Below are 23,465 nucleotides of genomic sequence, written 5' to 3'. Positions count from 1 at the left end.
TTTTCAATGCCTAGAGATTTTCAGGGTGAAGCAAAGAGCCGAATAAAAAATCCCCAACGAGCTTCTACTTTAATTAATAAAATAATACGCCTTTGAGAGATAATTGGCAATTGTTATGCTCAAAAACGATTAAACATCAAAACTGATAAAACAAAAGAAAACGCGAAGTAGTCAAAATTTTTTGGGCGTGGCATCGCATCCTAAATGACACACGTCATCATTACAAAAATAATTTTTATTAACTTTTACAAAATAGAACCTTAACAATAAGAAACAATTTTTTTTTAAATGTAATAACAAACAAGCAAGTTTTAACGTTAATAGCATAACATACAGGAACATTTTTTTTTTGGTAATTATTTCTTAAAATATCTCTTTAAATAGGCAAACACATTCGCAACTAATTAACAAAGAAAACGTTAAAACAACATTTCGACTAAAACGGGTCGCAGTCGTTGCCAAATAACGTCAAAACGTTATGCTTTAACGGGCCGACAATTTCGTTCAAGAGGCCCGCGATCCCGCTAAAATCAAAGGGCGAGAAGTTCTCCACCAGTAAAATGTCCAACTTTTGCGAGAACCAACCCACGTTGTGAATATCGATCTCTTCCCATATCTAAAAAAAATGCTCCAAATGTATTCATTTTTGTTTTTTTTATTCAACATCACTGTACCTTGATGAAGTAGCGGAGGTCCCTTACGACTTCGTTGACGTACGAGTATTCCAGGTTTTTAATCTTTTGCAAGATCTTTTCAAGGTCCTTCTGGGAAAAAAAGTCGAGATTTTCAAAATTTGATTTCACCAGTCGATTTTTGAGTAAAAATTAGCAAGAAAAGAGGTGTCACTCGACAAGGTTATTTTGAGAATTAAGAAAGTTGGATTTTTTGGAGAAACGGTTGGATATATCCAGATTTTGACTTGACCAGTCGATTTGTGAGTAAAAATTAGCAAGAAAAGAGGTGTCACTTGACAAGGTTATTTTAAGAATTAAGAAAGTTGGGTTTTTTGGGAAAACGGTTGGAGATATCCAGATTTTGACTTGACCAGTCGATTTTTGAGCAAAAAGTAGCTAGAAAAGAGGTGTCACTCGATAAAGTTATTTTCATAAATAAGAAAGTTGGATTTTTTGGAGAAACGGTTGGAGATATCCAGATTTTGACTTGACCAGTCGATTTTTGAGCAAAAATTAGCTAGAAAAGAGGTGTCACGCGACAAGGTTATTTTGAGAATTAAGAAAGTTGGATTTTTTGGGAAACCGGTTGGAGATATCCAGATTTTGACTTCACCAGTCGATTTTTGAGCAAAAAGTAGCTAGAAAAAAGGTGTCACTCGATAAAGTTATTTTCATAAATAAGAAAGTTGGATTTTTTGGAAAAACGGTTGGATATATCCAGATTTTGACTTGACCAGTCGATTTTTGAGCAAAAATTAGCTAGAAAAGAGGTGTCACTCGACAAGGTTATTTTGAGAATTAAGAAAGTTGGATTTTTTGGGAAAACGGTTGGAGATATCCAGATTTTGACTTCACCAGTCGATTTGTGAGTAAAAATTAGCAAGAAAAGAGGTGTCACTTGACAAGGTTATTTTAAGAATTAAGAAAGTTGGGTTTTTTGGGGAAAACGGTTGGAGATATCCAGATTTTGACTTGACCAGTCGATTTTTGAGTAAAAATTAGCAAAAAACGAGGTGTCACTCGACTACTTTATTTTAAGTATTAAGAAAGTTGGAGATTTTGGGAAACCGGTTGGAGATATCCAAATTTTGACTTCGTCAATCGATTTATGAGAGAAAATTAGCTAGAAGAGTCAATTAATTTATTTTTTTAAATTATTTACCTCTCCATCGAGGGCCAACGGTCCCAACACGTGACCCTTCAGACTCCCCACCAAATTCTCCAGGACGCACTGCGCCGCCTCCGTCAACCCGCCGCCCTTCAACTCGTACGGGTTCAAAAGGCGTCGCGGCGCCATCTCCATCATCGGCAACGCCGTCGCGGCGCCGCCCGACGACGCCTTCTGCTGCTGCTGCTGCTGCTGTTTACGGATCAAACGACCCGCGCTACCGATCGGCGTTTGTTTTTGCACGTTCACCAGCTTAGAGGGGACTTGCATCGATTTTGTACGCTAGAAAAATAGTGTTTTTTGGGAGAACGGTTAGGGATTTCGAAATTTTGACTTCATTTATCGATTTTTGGGAAAAAATTAGCTAGAAAAGAGGTGTCACTCGATACGGTTATTTTAAGTATTAAGAAAGTTGGAGATTTTGGGAAAACGGTTCGAGATATCCAGATTTTGACTTGACCAATCAATTTTTGGGACAAAATTAGCTAGAAAAGAGGTGTCACTCGATAGGGTTATTTTAATTATTAAGAAAGTTGGATTTTTTGAGAAAACGGTTGGAAATTTCAAAATTTTGACTTGACCAATCGATTTTTGGGACAAAATTAGCTAGAAAAGAGGTGTCACTCGATAAGGTTATTTTAAGTATTAAGAAAGTTGGAGATTTTGGGAAAACGGTTGGAGATATCAAAATTTTGACTTCACCAGTCGATTTTTGGGACAAAAGTAGCTAGAAAAGAGATGTCACTCGATAAAGTTATTTTAAGTATTAAGAAAGTTGGGTTTTTTGAGAAACCGGTTGGACATATCAAAATTTTGACCTCACCAATCAATTTTCAAGACAAAATTACAATTTATCAAAAAAAAAAACATCGAATATCTCACTTGCAGCAACGTAACGGCAGCCCCATTTCCATCTCCAGACACGGGACTATCGAGCTGCGGCAAACTGTCATAAACGCTATCCAGGTAAAACGATTTCAACTCCTGATGCGCGTGCGGCGACTTCGCCTCGCCAAAATCCCCGAAATTACTGTTGATCAGCCACTCGTGCACGTTAATATGCGCGGAAAGGTTCAACTAAAACGATAAATTCAAAAATCAAAACGTTTCCAAATTCACCATCGTCTAGTCACCGACCCTGGCCTCCTCTTCCATTTCCTCCTCTAAAATATGATATTCTTTCTGCTGTTGTTGTTGCTGCTGTTGTTCAGCCTTCTTGGTGACGTTCGACAGCTGAATGTTCGCCCAATAGCGCTCGCTAACCGTTTCCCGGGCCTACTTATCGAAAAAAAAAATGTCAAGGTCAAGCTCAAGGTCATCAAATTGAAGCAACCCTTGCCTTATTAACGTTCTGAGCCGTTTCCAAAAACTCAATGGCGCGGGGGCTGTTGCTGCCCCCCACCGCACCCCCGACCGACGACGTTGCCGCTTCTAAACCTTTTTTCGGCACGCTGTAACTGCCCGGTTTCATATAGACCCTGCGTATTCACGTTAAAATGAATAGTTAGTTAAAAAAGTCTCGAACATTTGGCAACGTTGGTGACACGTTGTAGGGAATATTGACAGAGCAGCGGAAGACGAAGAAGAAGAAGAGGAAGAGGAAGAGGAAGAGAAAGAGAAAGAGAAAGAGAAAGAAGGAGAGGAAGAGGAAAAGAAAGAGAAGGAAAGAAGAAAAAGAATTAGCAAAAGAAGAAGAAAATTAAGAATTAGAAAAGAAAAAACTTTGACTTCGTTAGAAAGAAAGAGAAGAAGAAGAAGAAGAAGAAGAAGAAGAGAAGAAACTTTTCTTAAATAATTTCTTCCAGGCATTTGACTTCCTCAGAAAGAAAGAGAAGAAGAAGAAGAAGAGAAGAAACTTTGGCCTCAACTGCCTGTAAGAAATCAATAATTTCTTCCAGGCATTTGACGTCTTTAGAAAGAGAAGAAGAAGAAGAAGAAGAGAAGAAACTTTGGCCTCAACTGCCTGTAAGAAATCAATAATTTCTTCCAGGCATTTGACTTCCTTAGAAAGAAAGAGAAGAAGAAGAAGAAGAAGAGAAGAAACTTTGGCCTCAACTGCCTGGAAGAAATCAATAATTTCTTCCAGGCATTTGACTTCCTTAGAAAGAAAGAGAAGAAGAAGAAGAAGAAGAGAAGAAACTTTGGCCTCAACTGCCTGTAAGAAATCAATAATTTCTTCCAGGCATTTGACTTCCTTAGAAAGAAAGAGAAGAAGAAGAAGAAGAAGAGAAGAAACTTTGGCCTCAACTGCCTGGAAGAAATCAATAATTTCTTCCAGGCATTTGACTTCCTTAGAAAGAAAGAGAAGAAGAAGAAGAAGAAACTTTGACCTCAACTGCTTGTAAGAAATCAATAATTTCTTCCAGGGATTTGACTTCCTTAGAAAGAAAGAGAAGAAGAAGAAGAAGAAGAGAAGAAACTTTGGCCTTAACTGCCTGTAAGAAATCAATAATTTCTTCCAGGCATTTGACTTCCTTAGAAAGAAAGAGAAGAAGAAGAAGAAGAAGAAGAAGAAGAAGAAGAAGAAGAAGAAGAAGAAGAAGAGAAGAAACTTTGGCCTCAACTGCCTGTAAGAAATCAATAATTTCTTCCAGGCATTTGACGTCTTTAGAAAGAGAAGAAGAAGAAGAAGAAGAGAAGAAACTTTGGCCTCAACTGCCTGTAAGAAATCAATAATTTCTTCCAGGCATTTGACTTCTTTAGAAAGAGAAGAAGAAGAAGAAGAAGAAGAAGAGAAGAAATTTTGGCCTCAACTGCCTGTAAGAAATCAATCATTTCTTCCAGGCATTTGACTTCTTTAGAAAGAGAAGAAGAAGAAGAAAAAGAGAAGAAACTTTGGCCTCAACTGCCTGTAAGAAATCAATAATTCCTTCCAGACATTTCAATCGCTGAGAATGAGTTGCACCATTCTAAACTTTGGGTGTCATTGGTGCCTTCATCTGACCAGAACCCTTAACATCAAACTCTTTGGCCGACAACTCTAGATCTACTAAGTCTAGAATCCTCAAATAACTTTAGTTTATATTGGTAGAGTTCTGAAATTCTCTAAGTGCATTCGAAGAGCAGTTCAATCAAGCCTGGAAGTCGTCCAAGCACTCTTAAGGGAATGTGAAAAATTGCTTCTGGAAACTCGCCAATAAATGGGGTTTGGACTGTCTAGAAGAATCCAACAGTGGACTTTTGGAATATTTCAGTTGGCAAGGAAAATTTCCGAAATAACTTCAATTGATCATCATTCTTTTCAAATAATTCCTTGGGTGTTTGATGTTCTTGAAGAAGAAGAAGAAGAAGAAGAATATGTTTTACGTAACTGCCTGTAAGAAATCAATAATTTCTTCCAGGCATTTGAGGTCTTTGAAGAAAAAGGAATAGAAAGAGAAGAACAAGAACAGGTATAGGTATAAGAATAGAAATGGGAAAACAAACGAGAATGAGAAGTAGAAAAGGGAGAAGAAGAAGAACAAGAACAGGAATAGGAATAGAAATGACAATAAGAAGAAGAAGAAGTAGCAGAAGAAGGAAATGATTAAGTAGAAGAAAGAAGAAGAAGAAGCACCCAAACTGCCTGTACGAAATCAATAATTTCTTCCAGACAGAATTTGGGAAAATATGGACCCCATTCTCAAATTCACTCAAGGTATTATTAGAACAACAATTATCCAGCCTGGAATGTGTGAAAAATGACGTCGTTTGTCTCTGGAAAATCGCCAAAAAGTGGCTCCGACTGCCTCGAATAAATCAACAATGACCTTCAAAAGTTCGGTACCTAAACAATGGGCGTTGGAACAAGTTTATTTTGGTGACATTTGGTTAAAAGTCGGTAGACGTGCACGGAAATATGTGGAAAAAAATGGAAGATTTCCATGATGGCCATTAAACAACGATAACTTGGAATTAGCAGACGATAGTACTTCTTCATCAGTTGCTTCAGGGAACTAATCAGAAGAAGAAGAACAAAAGAAACCTTTGAATTAATTGCCTGTAAGGAGTCAATAATTTTTTCCACCCATTTGACGTCTTAGAAGAAGAAGAAGAAAAAGAAGAAGAATAAAAAGAGTATCTATAGTAATTCAAGGGCATTTCCGCTCAACGTGGCAACTGCGCGTGCGCAATGTGTGGCGCAAAACAGGAACATTAGCAATAAGTATGGATGTACTAATGGCTGCCACTAGTAAGGTGTAAGGTTGTTTATTCTCGGCTATAAAGGGCGATACCTACATTAAATTGTACAGTCCACTTGCATTTTTTCGAATAGTTAGTTAACCTGTTTGTGAAGGAACAAACGGGAAAAAACGTTTGGTTCAACCGCTTGTAAGAAAGTCAATAATTTCTTCCAGGCATTTGAGGTCTTTAGAGAAGAAGAAGAAGAAGAAGAAGAACAAAAGAAACCTTTGATCTAACTGCCTGTAAGAGAGTCAATAATTTCTTCCAGGCATTTGAGGTCTTTGGAGAAGAAGAAAAAGAAGAAGAAGAAGAAGAGAAGAAACGTTTGACTCAACTGCCTGTAAGAAGTCAACTCATTTATTAACTTCGGTAGACCGTTCCTAGGCCTTTAAAAAGCCCTATCAAGCTAATATTAATAATAATTTTACACTAATGTCTTCTCCTGTCGTAATAGCCATTGACCCTAGTAATTATTTTAATTATCTTTTCTTTAATTAAATCTGTTAGTGATTTGAATATATGAAATGCGGTTTTCCTTCATTTTTAAGAGTCTATTGTATAGCTCCATGTATCACGTTATATATTGACTCAATTTATTGAGGCAAGTACTGAGTGAAGAACTAAGTCAGAAAAATACATGTGAGCATTTCATAGAATTTGGGCGTCAAGCAGGCAAAAGAAACGACAAAAGAACCTCTATTTGGATTTTCTAGTGGGTATTCAAGTGATGTGCTGACGAACTTTTATTGAAAGATTTATAGTTTTTGACCTTTTAGCTTTAGATGTCTTTGTTTATGTTTAGTCTGTAATATGATATAGGGACTTTTAAGTTTAAGGCATGCTAGATTAAGAAAAATCAGATTGAGACGGTACGTCGTATTGTACGCATTAGCAAGTTGGCTTGTATAACCTTCTTTTTAAAATAGATCGTTGGTGAAGCAGTTTATTTTTTTATTTTTATTTATTGCTCCTTCTTACATACATATATGAAGGGTTCCGCTAAAAACTACGTCGATCTATACTTACTGGGTCTTCTAAACATCATACACCACTTCAAAATTATTTGGATAAAATTCCAGGCATTTGACGTCTTTGAAAAAGAAGAAGGAGAAAAGAAACATTTAATTCAACTGCCTGTAAGAAGTCAATAATTTCTTCCAGGCATTTGACGTTTTTGGAGAAGAAGAAAAAGAAGAAGAAGAAGAAGACAAGAAACCTTTGATCTAAGTGCCTGTAAGAGAGTCAATAATTTCTTCCAGGCATTTGACGTCTTTAGAGAAGAAGAAGAAGAAAACAAGAAACTTTGGGATCAACTGCCTGTAAGATATCAATAATTTCTTCCAGACATTTGACGTTTTTGGAGAAGAAGAAGAAGAAGAACAAAAGAAACCTTTGATCTAACTGCCTGTAAGACAGTCAATAGTTCTTTTATTGGCAATGTCCATGCATGGAAAATATCTGTAGTACACTCAACAACATTAAATGGCATTGGTTTCACCCTACAGCACTTTTAAAAAACCTCGACCCATTGGCACGGAACTTCAACTCATGTTTTCTGTTTGATGAGAGCAAAGTCTTTGTCGCACTCTAAGTACGAGTGCCCGCGAATTGTAAATGTAATTTTGATTTTATCAAACCTACCTTCTTTATGCACCATATGATGTAAGAGGCGTATAATGGTGTAATTCTTATTTTGGCCTGCGCATGAATCGCAAAATATTTCCAAACATCTAACAGTTTGTCCTAAAATATTATGGCAAAAATCATGTATTGGAGAAGAAGAAGAAGAGGAAGAACAAAAGAAACCATTGATTCAACTGCCTGTAAGAAAGCAATAATTTCTTCCAGGCATTTGACGTCTTTGAAGAAGAAGAAAAATAGAAGAAACGTTTGACTCAACTGCCTGTAAAAAATCAATATTTCCCTCCACACATTTCACACCTTTGAAATTAAAATAAGGATGGATATAATAAAGGAGATGAACAAATTAATTTTCTTACCGTCTGGTCCGCTCGCCCTCCGAGTCGTACTCCTCGTCGTTATGACAAAAATCCCCGGCGTAAGTCTGATTCGCCTGATCGACCGTTTCGGCAACGGTGGCTCCCCCACCGTTGCCCGGCAAATGGAGAATCCCTCTGACGTTCTTGGCCGCTGCGCCGTTGCCTGCGTCGTTTCCTCCCGTTTGCTGCTGCTGCTTATTCTTAATGGTGCCCTCCGAGGCGCTGCTCTTCATCAAGTTTATCTATATAGACGTCAAGTCAAGAGTATAGTTCAGTTCAGAGATCTATTAGAATCTTTGATGTGCCGCGAATAGTCCGTGTGCCGGTGTTGCTTGTATTGTCCCATGACATGCATGTTTAAATCGGAAAATTTTATGTAAATGGAGTCATAAAGTTATATTCTAAGTGATATTTAATCATTTCATTAAATAAATAAATGTTTTAAGCATTTTTAAGCTCAGAATTTATAAATTTGATTCGTAAAATTTTACTAAATGCGCCCACGTACTATTTTGTTAGATGCCTGACCTCAGTCGGAGCCAGTCAATCGTGAAAAGTTGCACAGGTCCGGCCTTAAAATGTATTTGTATTTAAAACTTTATTATTCGGGATTTTTGGGTTTAGTTTTATTAAGTTAGAAATTGAAGATAGTTGATAGCAAAATAATATTTAATTTAACTATAAGATTTAAGTACGTAAAATAAGTTTAACCAAAAATTTTAATTTAATAAGTTTAGTTTTTAGCGCCATCAGTGGGGTGTTTATAACAAGTGATGAGAGAATAGGTGGTACGAATTACTTAGGCCCATTTATTCTGTGTATTAAGGCATTAAATATTTACTGTTTGACACAAAAGAGTAAAATGTTTTGGTTTGTCTTCAAATTTTATATATTTCCTTTTTTTGGGTATTGAGATTTATTTTTACTTGGTGGTGATTATTAATGGGGATTTTGGCTGCCATATTCAATGTCCTTTATTATTGTTTTTTTTTTAATTAATACATATTATGATATATTATTATAATAATATACTCGTGAAAACCCCCATCTCTATATTTCGTACCAATCTCTTTTGATAAAAAGTAATTATGTAGTCAGAAAAGTGGAAGTATATTTTTTTAAAATAAACTTTTACATTAAAAATCATCTAGCGGTCTATAACTTATGCGTTTAAAAGACACAAGTTTTACTTGTAAAAAACACACTTTACATCCTGAATGTAATATTTATTAATTTGTTTGCCTCATATTTAGTTATTGTGCATAATAGGAGAGATTAGGTGAAAATTAACAAAGATAAATGCTTATACTAAAAACTAAAAATCTTATACAAGACACTACATTTTAAGTATACTGAATCCTAAAACTACACTGAGGATACTAAATACTTTTATAAATTTAACCAGTCTTTTGAATCTGAATCCCAAAAAATTAATACAATTTTCTAAATTCTGTTTTTTTGCCTTTGTTCTTTAGCAGTTTTTTCCATTAAGGAAGGAAACAGTTTGCTTTGCTAACTTGTTTAATTAATAAAAATAGGGTGTTCTTACTATGGCAAAAAAGGGACTTTTTTCCAGAGAATGAAGGAAGAAGCAGTCTTTATTGTGTCGCTGAAGGGCATATATTGCTGCATGTTGTCAATGAGCCAAAAGATAAGATTGGAACAAAATTCGTGATAGGGACTTGCTAATTTTTGATCAGTTGACTGTCGTTTTCTATAAACCCATTCAATTTTTTTACCCATAAACACTCTATTATTTATGAAAAAACGTTTGAATATTAAAATGGATCAATATCTTTTTGACACATAAGTTTATCTCTATCTAGCTCATAAAGGAATGAGATAAGTATACTTTTATTTCATATAAATGTTGACAAATTATTATGTTTTTACAGGCACTCCTGAAATAAAAATTCCAATTACTTGACTTTTATAAAATGGATTTTAGTAAGTTCTTTAACAAAAACTAAAAAAGCCTTCAGAGTAGTCATAACTCATTCATTTCAAAATTAAATCAATAGAACCCTAAGAAACTAGGGTACTAACCAGAAACAAATTATTTTGTCTTTTACAGCCAACCCTGGAATAAAAATGCAATTTTCTTGGCTCTTAATAAATGGATTCTAGTCATTTCTTCAAAAAAGAATAAAAAAAACCTTTAAAGTAGTTCATAAATCAATAACGGGAAAATTTTGACTGTTAGAACTCAAGGTATAAGTAAGATGCCAATAAGAGACAAATTTTTTCCTTCTGGAATAAAATGTCCGTTTTCTTCCGACTTTTAGTTATTAAATTTTAGTTATTTTTATAGAAAAGACTAGGAAAGTCTTCAAAGTAGTCAATAAATCAATAATAACGAAATTTTTACTACTAGAATTCAAGATATTGGCGGGCCAATAAGAAACAAATTATTTTTTTTCTTACAGGCACTCCTGGAACAAAAAATCCAATTTTTTGACTTTTAGTAAATGAATTTCAACAGTTTCTTCAGAAAAGTCTAAAAAACCCTTCAGAGCAGTCCATAAATCAATAATTTCAAAATCTTGACTACTAGAACTCAAGATATTATTGTGTCAATAAAGGACAAATTATTTTATTTTTTACAGGCACTCCTGGAATGAAAATTCAATTGTCTTGACATTTAATGAATAAATTCCAATCATTTCTTCAGAAAAGAGATGGCCATAAATCAATAATTGAAAAAATATTGATTTTAAAAAATTTAAAATATTGGGGTGCCAATAAGGGACAAATGTTTTTTTTCGCACAGGCACTCCTGGGATGAAATTTCAATGTTCTGGGCTTTTAGCTAGTGGATTTTAGTCATTTCTTTAAAAAATATTAAAAAAATCTTCAGAATAATCCATAAATCAATAATTGCAAAATTTTGACATTTTCCTTCTTGAAAAAATATCTGTGGTTATTATTAAGTAAGAAAAAAATTTGATTTTTGTTGTAAATTTCTTCGTCAAAAAAAATTCCTAGACAAACACGAAATTGGATCCTCAACTGCGACAACAGAAGGAAGTAAGCTGTAAAAGACAAAATTTTAGACTTATTTTCTTAATAAAAACAGTGTTTTTCTTACTATAGCAAAAAAGGGTTTTTCCCAGAGAATGATGGAAGAAGTTATAATACTAAAACAAATCCACAAACACAAATAAAAAAACTCACTTCCTCACAGTAAAAACTGCAAAAAATTTGGACGAATACAGGCCAAATTCTAAATTCACCACTTTCATAAAAGGGGAACCAGCAAAACCCATCAAATAATAATGACCTCCCTTCCAACTATTAAAGGTGATAGACCCATCCTTAAAGATTTCTTTAAAAATACGTCAAAAGTAATACAAAAACAGCCCATAAATTTATCTGGATACGGCCCCGTAATTCTCAAAATCAGTGGGATAGAGAGAGATACACAATTACTAGCACAGCCTAAAGTAGGAATCGCCAGAACTCTGATGTTTTATCTTTGTTTAATAGACTGGCTAAAAAGAAGTGACAAGTCTGTGAGTGCTGGGAGTGTTTAAAATATTTTGTAAGATGCTTGGATTTTAGTCCGCGGTCAAATTTTTTATATTATTTTCTTGTGATATTATTTTCTTTCTAAAAATTGACATTTTCGAAAGAAAAATAAAAAATACTATAAAACATGGGGTTTTACATATATTTAAAATGATTTCATAGATAAACAATAGAAAATTTTTCCATTTAAACATGTATATCATGCGACAATAAATACGACATAGGCGCACGGACTAGTTACTGCGGCATCTGCGACATATCAAAGATTCTAATAGATCTCTGAACTGGACTTTACCTAATAAATATCAATTCTCCTTCCCACCTCTTTATATGTATACGTACCTGGGGCGGAATCATATTGTTGGCGGCATACACCCCCGCCCCCGAACTGGCCGTGTTCAAATTCGTGTCCAAATTGTAAAAGATCTTGGCCAACTCCCCGGCCAACTCCATCGACTCCTTCTCCCAGCGCATGTAGCAGGACCGGAACTCGGGGGTGAGCTCTTTCTCTATTTTACCCAAACTTAACCCTAAAAATGGACAGTTTGTCTTATTCAATTGAAAACAGAGAGAGAGAGAGAAGATGTACCGTCACGGTTCTCCCAATATCCCTTGAGGATGTGCCAGCAGTTCGTCAGTCGTACAAAGGCGTAAATAAAGTCCTTGGTGGCCCACGGGATCCCCTGCGAGTGTATATTGGAAATGGTGGTGCACGGTTTCAGTATTTCCGATCGGGTGCGGATGCACAGGTTCTGGATGTTCCGGAAACAGGGTCGGTTCCGGTTCCGGTAGGCGATCTGTTCCGCCGTCAGGCAACTGCGTTCCAGGAATTTTATGAAGTTTTCATGATGCGCGCTACTGTCCGACGCGTCCTAGAAGAGACGATTTTTTCCTTAGGTGCACTCAAAGCAATTATTACATTGACATAAGACATAAGAAATGTCAGGTCAGAAGGAGGATTGTGGACACGACGCATATTTTTGTTACAAGTTTTCTTAGGGCCTTTTCAAAAGTTACGTTTAACTTTAACCGTCCAACTTAACTGTAAACGACCCATTTCTTCCTAGGGCCATGTGCCACTGTCAAAAGATCAATGTTTCGTGTTTTTAGTAGATTCTACACTTCTAGAAAAAGAGCCTCTCGAAGATGATTGATCAGTTGGGACCAGTAGAAATTTTCCTTAATTTTGATCAGTAGAAAGCTTTGAGTCTACGGTTATTGCGCTATCAATAGTTGAGAAGTTGCTTCAAGTATGCCTTAACATCAAACTCTTTGGCCGATAGCTCTACATTTAGTAAAGCCTCAAATAACTTTTTAGTAGAGTCTCTCAAATTCTCTAAATGCATTCGAAGAGCAGCTATCAAGCCTGGAAGTCGTTCAACAAAAGGAATGTGAAAAATCGCCTCATTCATCACTGGAAAATCACCTCGATGAAATGGTTTAGACTGCCTATAGAAGAATCCAACAGTGACTTCTGGAAATCTTCCGAAATAACTTCAAAAGTGATCAAAACGACTTGGGAAATGTGAAAAAACACCTCCAAGAAATATGAATATTTCCTCGGGCATTTGACGTTCTTGGGAAGAAGAAGAAGAGGAAAAAAAGATATGTTTCTGTTACTGCCTGTAAGAAATCAATAATTTCTTCTAGATTTTTGACAACTTTAAAGAAGAAGAAGAGAAAGAGAAGAAACGTTTTCCTCAATTGCCTGTAAGAAGTCAATAATTTCTTCCAGGCATTTAATGTCCTTGAAATAGAAGAACAAGAAAAATCGTCCGACTAAACTGTTTAAAGAAATTTTTGTTTTCATGTATGTAAGATTGAATTTATTTTCACCCAGAAAAACACACTATTTTCAATAAACCGGTATATTAATTAACAAATTTAACAAAATATGTTGGCGTCAAACTGATCGTGGTCCGATTGCCTATACATTTTTATAAAAAAAACCGAATCTGCAGCGTCGGCATACCGACATACCACCAAATAGAATCGTGTTGTGCTAACATGTATTTGACGTATTTGTTGAAGAAGAAGAAGAAGAAGAAGAAGACAAGAAACTTTGGGATCAACTGCCTGTAAGAAATCAATGATTTCTTCCAGGCATTTGACGTCTTTGAAGAAGAAGAAGAAGAGGAAGATTCGTTTGACTCAATTGCCTGTAACAAGTCAACTCATTTATTAACTTTGGTAGACCATTCCTGGGCCTTTAAAAAGTGCTATCAAGCTAATATTAATAATAATTTTACACTAATGACCCTAGTAATTATTTTAGTTATCTTTTCTTTAATTAAATCTATTAGCCAAAAAAAGTACATTTTTTGGAAAAGATAAAATCAAGAGCTCCGTTTAGTGATAAAATTGTTTTGTGATTTGCATGTACGAAATGCGGTTTTCCTTAATTTTGAAGAGTCTATATTGTATAGCTCCATTTATCACGTTATATATTGACTCAATTTATTGAGGCAAATACAGTCCGAAAAATACATATATGAAGGGTTCCACTAAAAACTACGTCGATCTATGCTTACTGGGTCTTCTAAATATCATATACCACTGCAAAATTATTTGGATAAAATTCCAGGCATTTGACGTCTTTGAAGAAGAAGAAGAAGAACAAAAGAAACCTTTGATCTAACTGCCTGTAAGAGAGTCAATAAATTTCTTCCAGGCATTTGAGGTCTTTGGAGAAGATGAAAAAGAAGAAGAAGAAGAAGAAGAAGAAGACAAGAAACTTTGGGATCAACTGCCTGTAAGAAATCAATAATTTCTTCCAGGCATTTGACGTCTTTGGAGAAGAAGAATCGCTTGACTTAATTGCCTGTAAGAAGTCAACTCATTTATTAACTTTGGTAGACCATTCCTATAGGCCTTTAAAAAGCCCTATCAAGGGAATATTAATAATAATTTTAATCGTGCTTCACAGGACCATGATGTGATAAGAAATCCGCTCGAATTTAAGTATGTTTTAATATTTAATATGACTGTAGCACTTGACCAAAATTTGGTTGTCTCTGACTTGACGTAAAAACATAATTACGCCGATAAAAAGCACATTGTAAATTTCGTTTGGCAATTTTGTTACCATAACATATAAAAAGAAATTTATTAGCCATGCAGACTTATTTAAAAGTAGGTCCAAAGCTGTCAAATGGTTCAATTTCATTTTTGTTTCAGGTGTTTTAAAGTCATTTCACCTAAGCAATTGAAGCAATTTCTTATCTTTTCACAGGCATTTAAAGCCATTAATTTTTTTATTTCTGCCAGGCATTCCAAGTCTTTATGTCTATTAATTAAAGCCTTTAGGTTTATCGGTTTTTTCAGGCATTCGAAGTCATTTTCTTTCAATTCTACGCAGTTAAAGGAATTTAAACACAAATTTCAGGCACTTAAAGCTGTTAAATTTGTCAGTTCTACCAGGCATTCGAAGTCATTTTATTTGAATTTTATAAAGCAATTTCTTAGTTTTTCACAGGCCTTCCAAGTCGTTTTTTAATTAATTTTAGACACTCGTGCCCATTAGATTTATCGTTTTTCTAGGCATTTTAAGTCATTTATTTTTAATGCTAAGCAGCTGAAGCAATTGAGAAACAAATTTCAGGCACTTAAAGCTGTTAAATTATTTATTTCTACCGGGCATTTGAAGTCATTTTATTTAAATTTTAAATAGTTAAAGCAATCTCTTAGTTTTTCACGGGTTTTTCATTCATTCTAGGCACTTAAAGCTACAAAATTCTTATTTTTTCACAGGCATTTGAGGTCGTTTTTTGAATAATTTTATCAGTGTATGCAGAATATTTTTAAAAATTTTGCAAAAATTGAAAAATCTTATCCTAAATAAACCTCAAATACCGAGTTTTACTGAAATCGGACCCATAGGAAAGAAGTTTTAACAGTCACTTGACCTTAAAACTCAATATTCAAAAATTTGTTAATAATTAATAATTAGTTTCTAAATAAACCCCAGATATCAAATTTCATTCAAATCGGGCAAGTAACAAAAAAGTTAAAAAATTCCACATAAAATAATAATTCATATTAAATCCCGATTATATTTTTTTTTATCATTAGGACCCACTGTGTTGTAATTTTTGTCCAGCAAAATGCCTTGTATGAACCACTGTGTCGCATGAATAATAATACACGGCAAATTCTAAAACGTCAAAACTTTGCCGAATTATCACGGCTAAAAGAGCCCGATTTGGTAAAAGATATGCACATATTCGGATTCTCCAGAGTCTTTAGAATAATTCCGTACCAATTTCAGGAAGTTCTGAGCTATTTTAAGCATTTTATCCATGAAATTAGGAAGCAAGTCCGAGTCGCCGATTCATCCACTTTGACGCCATGTTGTTAAAATGGCCGCCATTAAAATCGCGCGTAGACGTCAAAAACGACCATTTTCAGACGATGTTTTTGGGTATAAAAAACGGTTTTTACCCTATGATTTGTATATGGAAAAACAGTATAAAGCCTTAGGAACAGTTTAGCATCAATTCTGGACCGATTCCAATCGATTTTACTAGTTAAATTTCGATTATAAAAAGGGTCTTTTTGCGGGCGTTTTCGTTGCCATGGAGACGCGGCCATGGGTGGCTTTGGGAATTCGTGAGTGTGCAGGGTGATTTTTCGTGCTTGGACTTTTTTGAAAAAAAATTACTCTTAGGGTACTTGTAAAAGTAGCGAAAAAATGAAATTTTAGTATGTTATAGTAAAATAAACGGCGCATCTGCTCGATTGGTTTTGGTTTATCTATAACTTACAGGAGGCTCACAATTAATTTCCAAAGTCAAAAAATGTTAAAAAATTCATAACTCAAAAACGGTTTTACTTAGAAGTACGGTTGAAATTGCAAAACATTCTGCTTATCACACGCTACAAACTGCCCATAAGCCATTTGGCTCTAGGGGGCGCCACTGAAAAGTTATTAAGGCTGGCAAAAAAAAAGTGTGAAAATGGGTATTTTTGACTGAGCACTGCTCACCCTGTATAAATGATGGCGTTAAACTTAATACGCCGTTTTATTCGGAAAGAGTGTACGTTTAATTAATCCTAATGAATTTTTTATAAATTTTGCACCATAAAAATTTTATCCCGAAAAAACTTTTTTTTTGGATTTTTTTGATTTTTTCCCAAAAAAAAAAATTTTTTCGAAAAAAGTCCTTAATAAAAATTGTAGTCCTCGATAAGGCGAACATATCTTCTGTGAGTCATTATTTCCAGAAAACAACTGTTAAACCGTCAGAGGAGCTAGAAGATCACACATGTCTAAAACTTTGAACGTTAAAAAAAAACACTTCCCGTACACTGAGAATAACCAAAAACCATACCGCACTGTCTCGCGTAAGCTCTAATCGATCCGTGAAGTTTCATAACATTCAAAGAACCGTTGCGACCTGCAGCGAATTCCTATTGAAAAAATTGGACAAAAAAATTATTTTGATTTTGAAGGCGTCCTGGTCCTTAACCAAAAAAACAAATGAAAATCTGTAAACAATCAAGTTGTAGCCTCATATTTCTAGATTATAAAAAGGTAAACATCACTTCTCTAGCCCGAATAGAATCAAAGTTATGAGCACAATTGTCCGCCGAGTCCCGAGGTCGTGCGAAAACTCCCAAAAAGAAGCGGCTCTCTGTCATGTAAATGGTGGCATTTTACATGACATATCAGATACTTGACAGTCCGGTAATTTTGTTTCTTACCGCCATCTATATGTCGAGGAACAGAAACTTTGTCAGTGTTAGGTGATATTCAAAATTATTTACATTCTGAAGTTAACTGTGACATGTGACGTTATTCCACACAAGTTATCTGTCAAAATAGTTTTATAATACCGACCCTTAGTCTATTGTGTAAGATAATTAAACAAAGCATATCGTGCCATTAAAAAACTATTTTTTGTATCGCGGTCCCATGATACAATAAAGCCTATAAACAGCACAACGAACACTCAAGTGCATGGAATAATAAAAATTATTCACATGACCAAAATTGGAAATAATTAAATTTTAAAGACAATCGTAGTGTAACTGGCAACACCGCGGCATATAGAGCATATAGGCAGCACAACGTACCGCAAGATTTCAACAATGTTAACATGATATCCAGATACGGTTCAAAGGGTTTTCAACAAGCCCCCCTGACTGATGCCGATGCTTATAAACAGCACAACGAACCGACATTAGAGTTTATGGCCATAGGGCTTAGTACAAGTCATATTGCATGATTTGTAGACAGCACAACTGGATTACGACAATATTAAGAAATACTAGCAACCATTACTTCAAATGAATGAACACATGAAGGTTCAAAATGCTTTATGACAATTCTAGGTTTGTCATATTCCAAAGTGATGTCATCATTGTCAAACTGTAGAAATGCTTATTATAGACAGCACAACGAACCGCAATATTGGCATCTAACTAGATTTTCGAAGTCTTACTTCCTAGAATAATAATTCATTTTATAATATTAATTTATTCTAGGAAGTAAGACCGTGACAATTTGAAAAATCTAGATAGATGCCAATGTCGCGGTTCGTTGTGCTGTCTACAAGCATTTCTACAGTTTGACAATGACGACATCACTCCGAAATGTGACAACAATGGAGACTTATAGTTCAGTATGCTTCCATAAATTGCGACGCATTAGTCACATGTTGCATAAAGACGGTATACAAATAAATGCACAATATCCTGCGGAAATGATTAGAGATAACATAACAAACGGCAACGTTGCCCCACTGCCGGGAATAATATTTAGACCTGAATAACATGTGACATCAATGGCTGCAAGGCTCAATGTGCTTTTTATAAGTGCCCCCCTGTCAAGATATGACAACAATGGCCACACGAAGGATCAAAATACTTTCTACAAGCATTATTATTATTTTTTTAACAATAAAGCAGATTATTATTATTATCATGCTACAGAAATCGCAATGTTGCCAACTGCCTGGAATAAAATTAAACATTTCTCAAAAATATGACAATAAACTCAGTAAGCTTTGTCGCATCTATGTCTCTTATAGAGAGCACAACATACTGTAATTCCCACAATGTTAATAAATACAATCAGATCAAAGGGACGCTCGTGGACAGCACATCGAACCACCACACACATTTGTTTTACAAGCCTCCTTGGTTTTATTAATTTGGTAAGAGAATTTAAAGAAAGCACGTCGTGCCGCTATATTTTTATGAATAGCAGCGTGCCAGGCGTAGTTCATAATGCTGTCTACAAGCATTTTTTTTGCAGCAGCAGCACCATGCTGTAAATAACTCAACCGCCTGGAATAATATAAATCATTTTCCAAGAACCAAAGTTCAATATGCTGTCTATAACCCGTTCTTATGCAACATACTGTAGGATTAACACAACGTGACGAGAAAGAATCCGCAAGTTCGTTGTGCTGTCTACAAGCCTTCATACAAAACTGAAACTTATTAAAAAACCACGTTGAACGTAACGTCTAATTTTATTCCAGGCAGCACGGGGTTCATTATGCTGTCTATAAGCATTTCTGTAGCATGAACGACTGTTTGTAGGTAGCATAATGTACAGCATGAAATTGATCAGAGAGAAAGGCTTGTAAAAAGCATATTGAGTCTCCTTATATTCCAAGGAGCCGAATCTTCAAATTTCCGGCAGTAAAACAGTGACAAGTTAAAAATCCAGACAGTTGGCAATACTGCGGTTCCTTGTGCTGTCTATAAGCATTTCAGCGGCATGATTCAACCTCAATATGTCCGTTCATTTTATGGTTCTTCCCTGGTAACATTGCGGTTCATTATGTTGTCTGCAAGCTTTTATGCAACATCGAACTGACACGACAAAGCTTATGGAAAGCATATTGAACCCCGTGGTCATTGTTATAACACTTTAGGGTAATATCTCATTTTATTCCAGGCAGTTGGTAACATTGTGTCAGTCTATAAGCATTAATATCAGCATATTTTAACTTCCATAACATTGTGGGAATCCTGCAATACGTTGTGCTGTCTACAAGCTCGCCTACCTAAAAAGGGAAGGGTTGTAGACAGCATACTGAACCTTGACTGTATTTTTTTATTTTGGATATATTATGAATAATTTCGGGCAGTTGAGACCAGAAGTTATCTTAGTTGGCAATACCGCAGTTCGTTGTGCTGTTTAGAATTTTTCTTCCACCTAGACAAAAACAAGGCTTGTAAACAGCACTACGAACCTCAATGTGTAGGCTTCAATTGTGACACGATATGCTTTCTTTAAGCCTTCTTAATAAAATGAAACTAAACCAAGACAAAGCTTATGGAAAGCATATTGAACCCTCTGATCATTGTTATCATTTATAGGAGTAATGTGTAATTTATGCCAGGCAGTTGGCAACATAGCGGTTCATTGTGCGGTATATAATTGTTCTAGACAGCATTTTAAATACAATGCGTTCTACAAGCATTCCTGAAATAAAATTAAATATTACTCCGAAATATGACAGCAAGGTTCAAGTTCGAGGGCCTATAGACAGCATCGCGAACCGCATAGTTGCCAACTGCCTGGAATAAAATTGCACATTACCTCAAATTTTATGACAAGGTACAAAGTGCTGTCTATAAGCTCGGTCGCGTGTTAGATAAACGATTGTAATAAGTATTATACAGGGCGGTCCAGTTCAAACGTCATTAATTTCAACACGTTTAATTAAAAACTTATCACTCTCATGTATCTAAAATATTTACTTATTTTATGACAACACACAACGGCACATAATGCTGCCTATAAATTCCCTTCTCCCTCCCTCCCCCCTCCCCATTGCCCAAACTTACCGTCACAAGTAACTCGTGCGCGGGCGGCGTCACCTGTCCAAAATCGAACCCCTCGGGCGGCACCTCGTTGCTCCTCTCCAAATCGCCGCCGCCGCCCTCCTCTCCGCGTTGCTTCTCTTTGATCGCCGCCGCCCCCGCATACACCAAATCGATGGTGCTGCTGGCACCGGCGGCGGCGGCTGCGGCCGGTCCTGAGGCGTACACCGAAGTGCTGCTGCTGCCCGACACGTGCCCGATCGGTACCGTGTACTGGCTGCCCACGTTGAACTGCGTGTACTGGTAATGCTGCAAATAAGGGCGGGCGGCTACCGCTGCCGCCGCCGCCGACGACGTGTGATGATGATAAGGTAAGATCGAGGGCAAGGGCGTGCGGTAGCCCACCGTGGTGGGGTAGTAAGCTGCGGCGGCGGCGGCGGCCGCGGTCGGGTAAAGGCCGCCCTGACAGTTGCAAATGTGGTGCATGTGCAGGTGCACGTTTTGTTGCTGTTGGTTGTTGGGGGCGGCGGTGGGGTCTGAGGGGCGGTTCGGATCCATTTGCAGCTTTTTACCCAAAAAAAAATTGGGTTAGGAATTATAACGAATTACGGCTTCATTAGCCTGAATATTGGAAAAAAATTTATTTCAGGCAGTTGAGCCAGTTCACCACTTCAACTGCTCGAGATAGTAAATTTTAAGGTTGAACAGTTTAGCAGAAGTTTTACGTAATCTTGGCAACGTTGGATCTTGTCTTGTTGTTCACTAATCATAACCTAGATGAAGTTTTCTTGATTAAATTAACCCTGTGTGTTTTATTCAAGTGAAAACTTTAAAATTAAAATATAAACAGTAAAAGGCCTTTCAATTGCTTCAAATTAGAGGAAAAAATAATTTTTTTATTCCAGGCAGTTGAGGCATGCAATTCATACATGTCCCGAAAAACAGCTTGGAATAGTAAAACCACTTCAACTGCCTGGACCATTTCCAAAGCAATCGATACGTTTACACCGTGTCTCTAGTATAGGCAATTTTGAGCCTAATTGGGGTAATTTGTGACGGTGTAAACACCTGTTGCTTTTATTTTTGAATTACGCGCCACTTTTTTGACATTTCAATAATTTGAAACGAGGTTAGGTTAACCTCACAAATTATTTTTATGGTAAAATTTTACCCTTTTATGCACAAATAAGTATTTATTATAACAGCCCCACTAATTTTATAGCTTTGTAGAATGTAAGTAGGTACAACACACTCCATATTTCTCTCTTTACCTAATTTTATTTAATAAACCCACAATTTGGTAATAGTTAATCGGTCCTACCGGTGCGGTGTAAACTAAGCTAACGAGTTTTCGGTTCGGACAGTTGAGCTGACGTCACAGATGTAGTACTGAACTGCCCCAATTTACACAAAATATAAACCTAAGTAAATTTGTGTGGGTAGTTTATATTTTGTGGTTTTTAATTAATTATTTATGCCAGGCAGTTGAGGCTATGCAAGGGACTTAAATTAACTGCCTGGAATCAGGTAGTATATAAGTAAGTATAGGCCCTAACCTCAAAATGTCTTGCATAGGTTAAAATTCTAAGTCTAGTCCGATAATAAAGTAATTATTGCTATTAATTAACGTAGACTAGTAACGAAATTTTAAATAAAACAGACTGCTGAGGTTCGTTCTTGAGGGCCAAAGCGCTTGCGTGACGCGTCATTTTGAGGTTATGCACCCTCACCATATATAAGGAAATTAATGAAAAATGTCAACTTACAATAGGAGGAGGAGTCGAATCCTTACAAAACACTCACACAAAGTTTGAAACGTACAGCTAGAAATTAGTTTTAATTTTTTAACTTAAATTAATGCGGAACGAAAATTCACTTTTTTGACGGTTATTCTGTTAGACAAACATCGCGACTGTCTTTTGCGCGGTTGCTAGGCAACCGGAGAAAAAAAATCGGGCAAAGCCACCTCGACGAATTTTATTACGACAATTTTAAAATTAATGCCTTCATTAGCTGAATATTAATCATTTCAAGGGCTTTCTAGGTCCTAATACTTACAATATATTAAATTAATGCAGTATGGGTGCCTAGAAGCAGCAACCTTGTAGCATTATGCTAAATAAATGCTTTATTATTATTAACCATTTTTTTCAAACCGCGCAAGCATATTATAACAAACATCAGCGTATCACACAAAACTGTCACTAATTTACCACATTCTTTTACACTATAAACGCCCTTTTATTATATTTAAATACACTAAATAAGTAAAATTAATTAACAAACTCCCCCCCCCCCCCCCCCCACCCAGATTATCTTCAAAATGCCGCGCGAGTTTGACAAGTGACTTTTCGTTTGACGTTGACGCTAATTACGTCAGGGGCGAGGGTTGCGAGACGTCAGATCCTATCGGGTAAACTAGTACAAATTTCTATAAAAATTGTACTAAAAAGATACTAAGTGAGATTTCATTCCATCTGTAAGAAATTTCTAAGCTCTCTTAATTTAAGTGCAATTATTGTGATAATAAAGAAAATCGCGTGGTGATGCGAGGCCTCTGGTCAAACACAAAGTGTTCTTAGTACAATTTTTAAATAGTACAAATTTATATTATGTATGTACTAAATAATGTACCTAATTCACACATTTTTATTAGAATTGTACTAAAAAGTTTTTATCCGTGGCCAGAAATCTTGGATCACTACAAATTGATTAAAGTACAATTATTTTAACTTATTTTATACAATTTTATGTTAAAAGAGTGAGAACGACACAGCGGACGTACCGTAGGGAAGACAGAGATGACGTGAGATCGGTTATGTCATACCCGCCCATTAGATTAGGAAAGAGGAGGAGGGTCTTAGTGGTAAAGAGGTTAAACAAGGAAAAAAGAGTGAGCTAGTCAAGGTTTCATAAATGTCAACGTCAAATAAATGACGCCACTGTTAATATGGCGTCGTCACAGCAAGTGACGATTTGGCAACGCTGTACGATTTACAATAATAATAATTAATGAGGCAATCAATTCATTTATGTTAATCGCCGTCCGTGTATTCGATTATAGCATTTTAATGGCGTTCCATAGTAAAATTGAACTTTTGTTTTTTTATTTGTGCGTCACTTTGTAATTTCAAATGCGTTTTACTTACA

General features: G+C 35.9%; 1 protein-coding gene across 2 annotated transcripts; it reads right to left on the bottom strand.

Moving 5' to 3' along the window:
* Window positions 1-219: 219 nt before the first annotated feature.
* Window positions 220-22,247, bottom strand: LOC126746888 (uncharacterized). 2 transcript variants are annotated; one of them, XM_050455288.1, is made up of 11 exons: window positions 22,082-22,247; window positions 20,340-20,879; window positions 12,124-12,406; window positions 11,877-12,064; window positions 8,007-8,248; window positions 3,182-3,320; window positions 2,980-3,117; window positions 2,725-2,919; window positions 1,837-2,124; window positions 675-764; window positions 220-616 (listed from the first exon to the last, which is right to left on the bottom strand). In XM_050455288.1, the coding sequence occupies exons 2-11, from the start codon at window positions 20,871-20,873 to the stop codon at window positions 437-439; spliced, it is 2,277 nt and encodes a 758-aa protein (XP_050311245.1). In that variant the 5' UTR covers window positions 20,874-20,879; window positions 22,082-22,247; the 3' UTR covers window positions 220-436. The 2 variants fall into 2 exon arrangements, with proteins under 2 accessions (XP_050311245.1, XP_050311246.1); XM_050455289.1 differs by having other exon boundaries at window positions 675-761.
* Between the last annotated feature and the right edge of the window lie 1,218 nt (window positions 22,248-23,465).

Source organism: Anthonomus grandis, chromosome 18 (genome assembly GCF_022605725.1).
Source record: "Anthonomus grandis grandis chromosome 18, icAntGran1.3, whole genome shotgun sequence".
NCBI classification, from domain to species: domain Eukaryota; kingdom Metazoa; phylum Arthropoda; class Insecta; order Coleoptera; family Curculionidae; genus Anthonomus; species Anthonomus grandis.
Note: the sequence above shows the minus strand (reverse complement) of the source record. Positions and strands in the feature narration are given on the sequence as shown.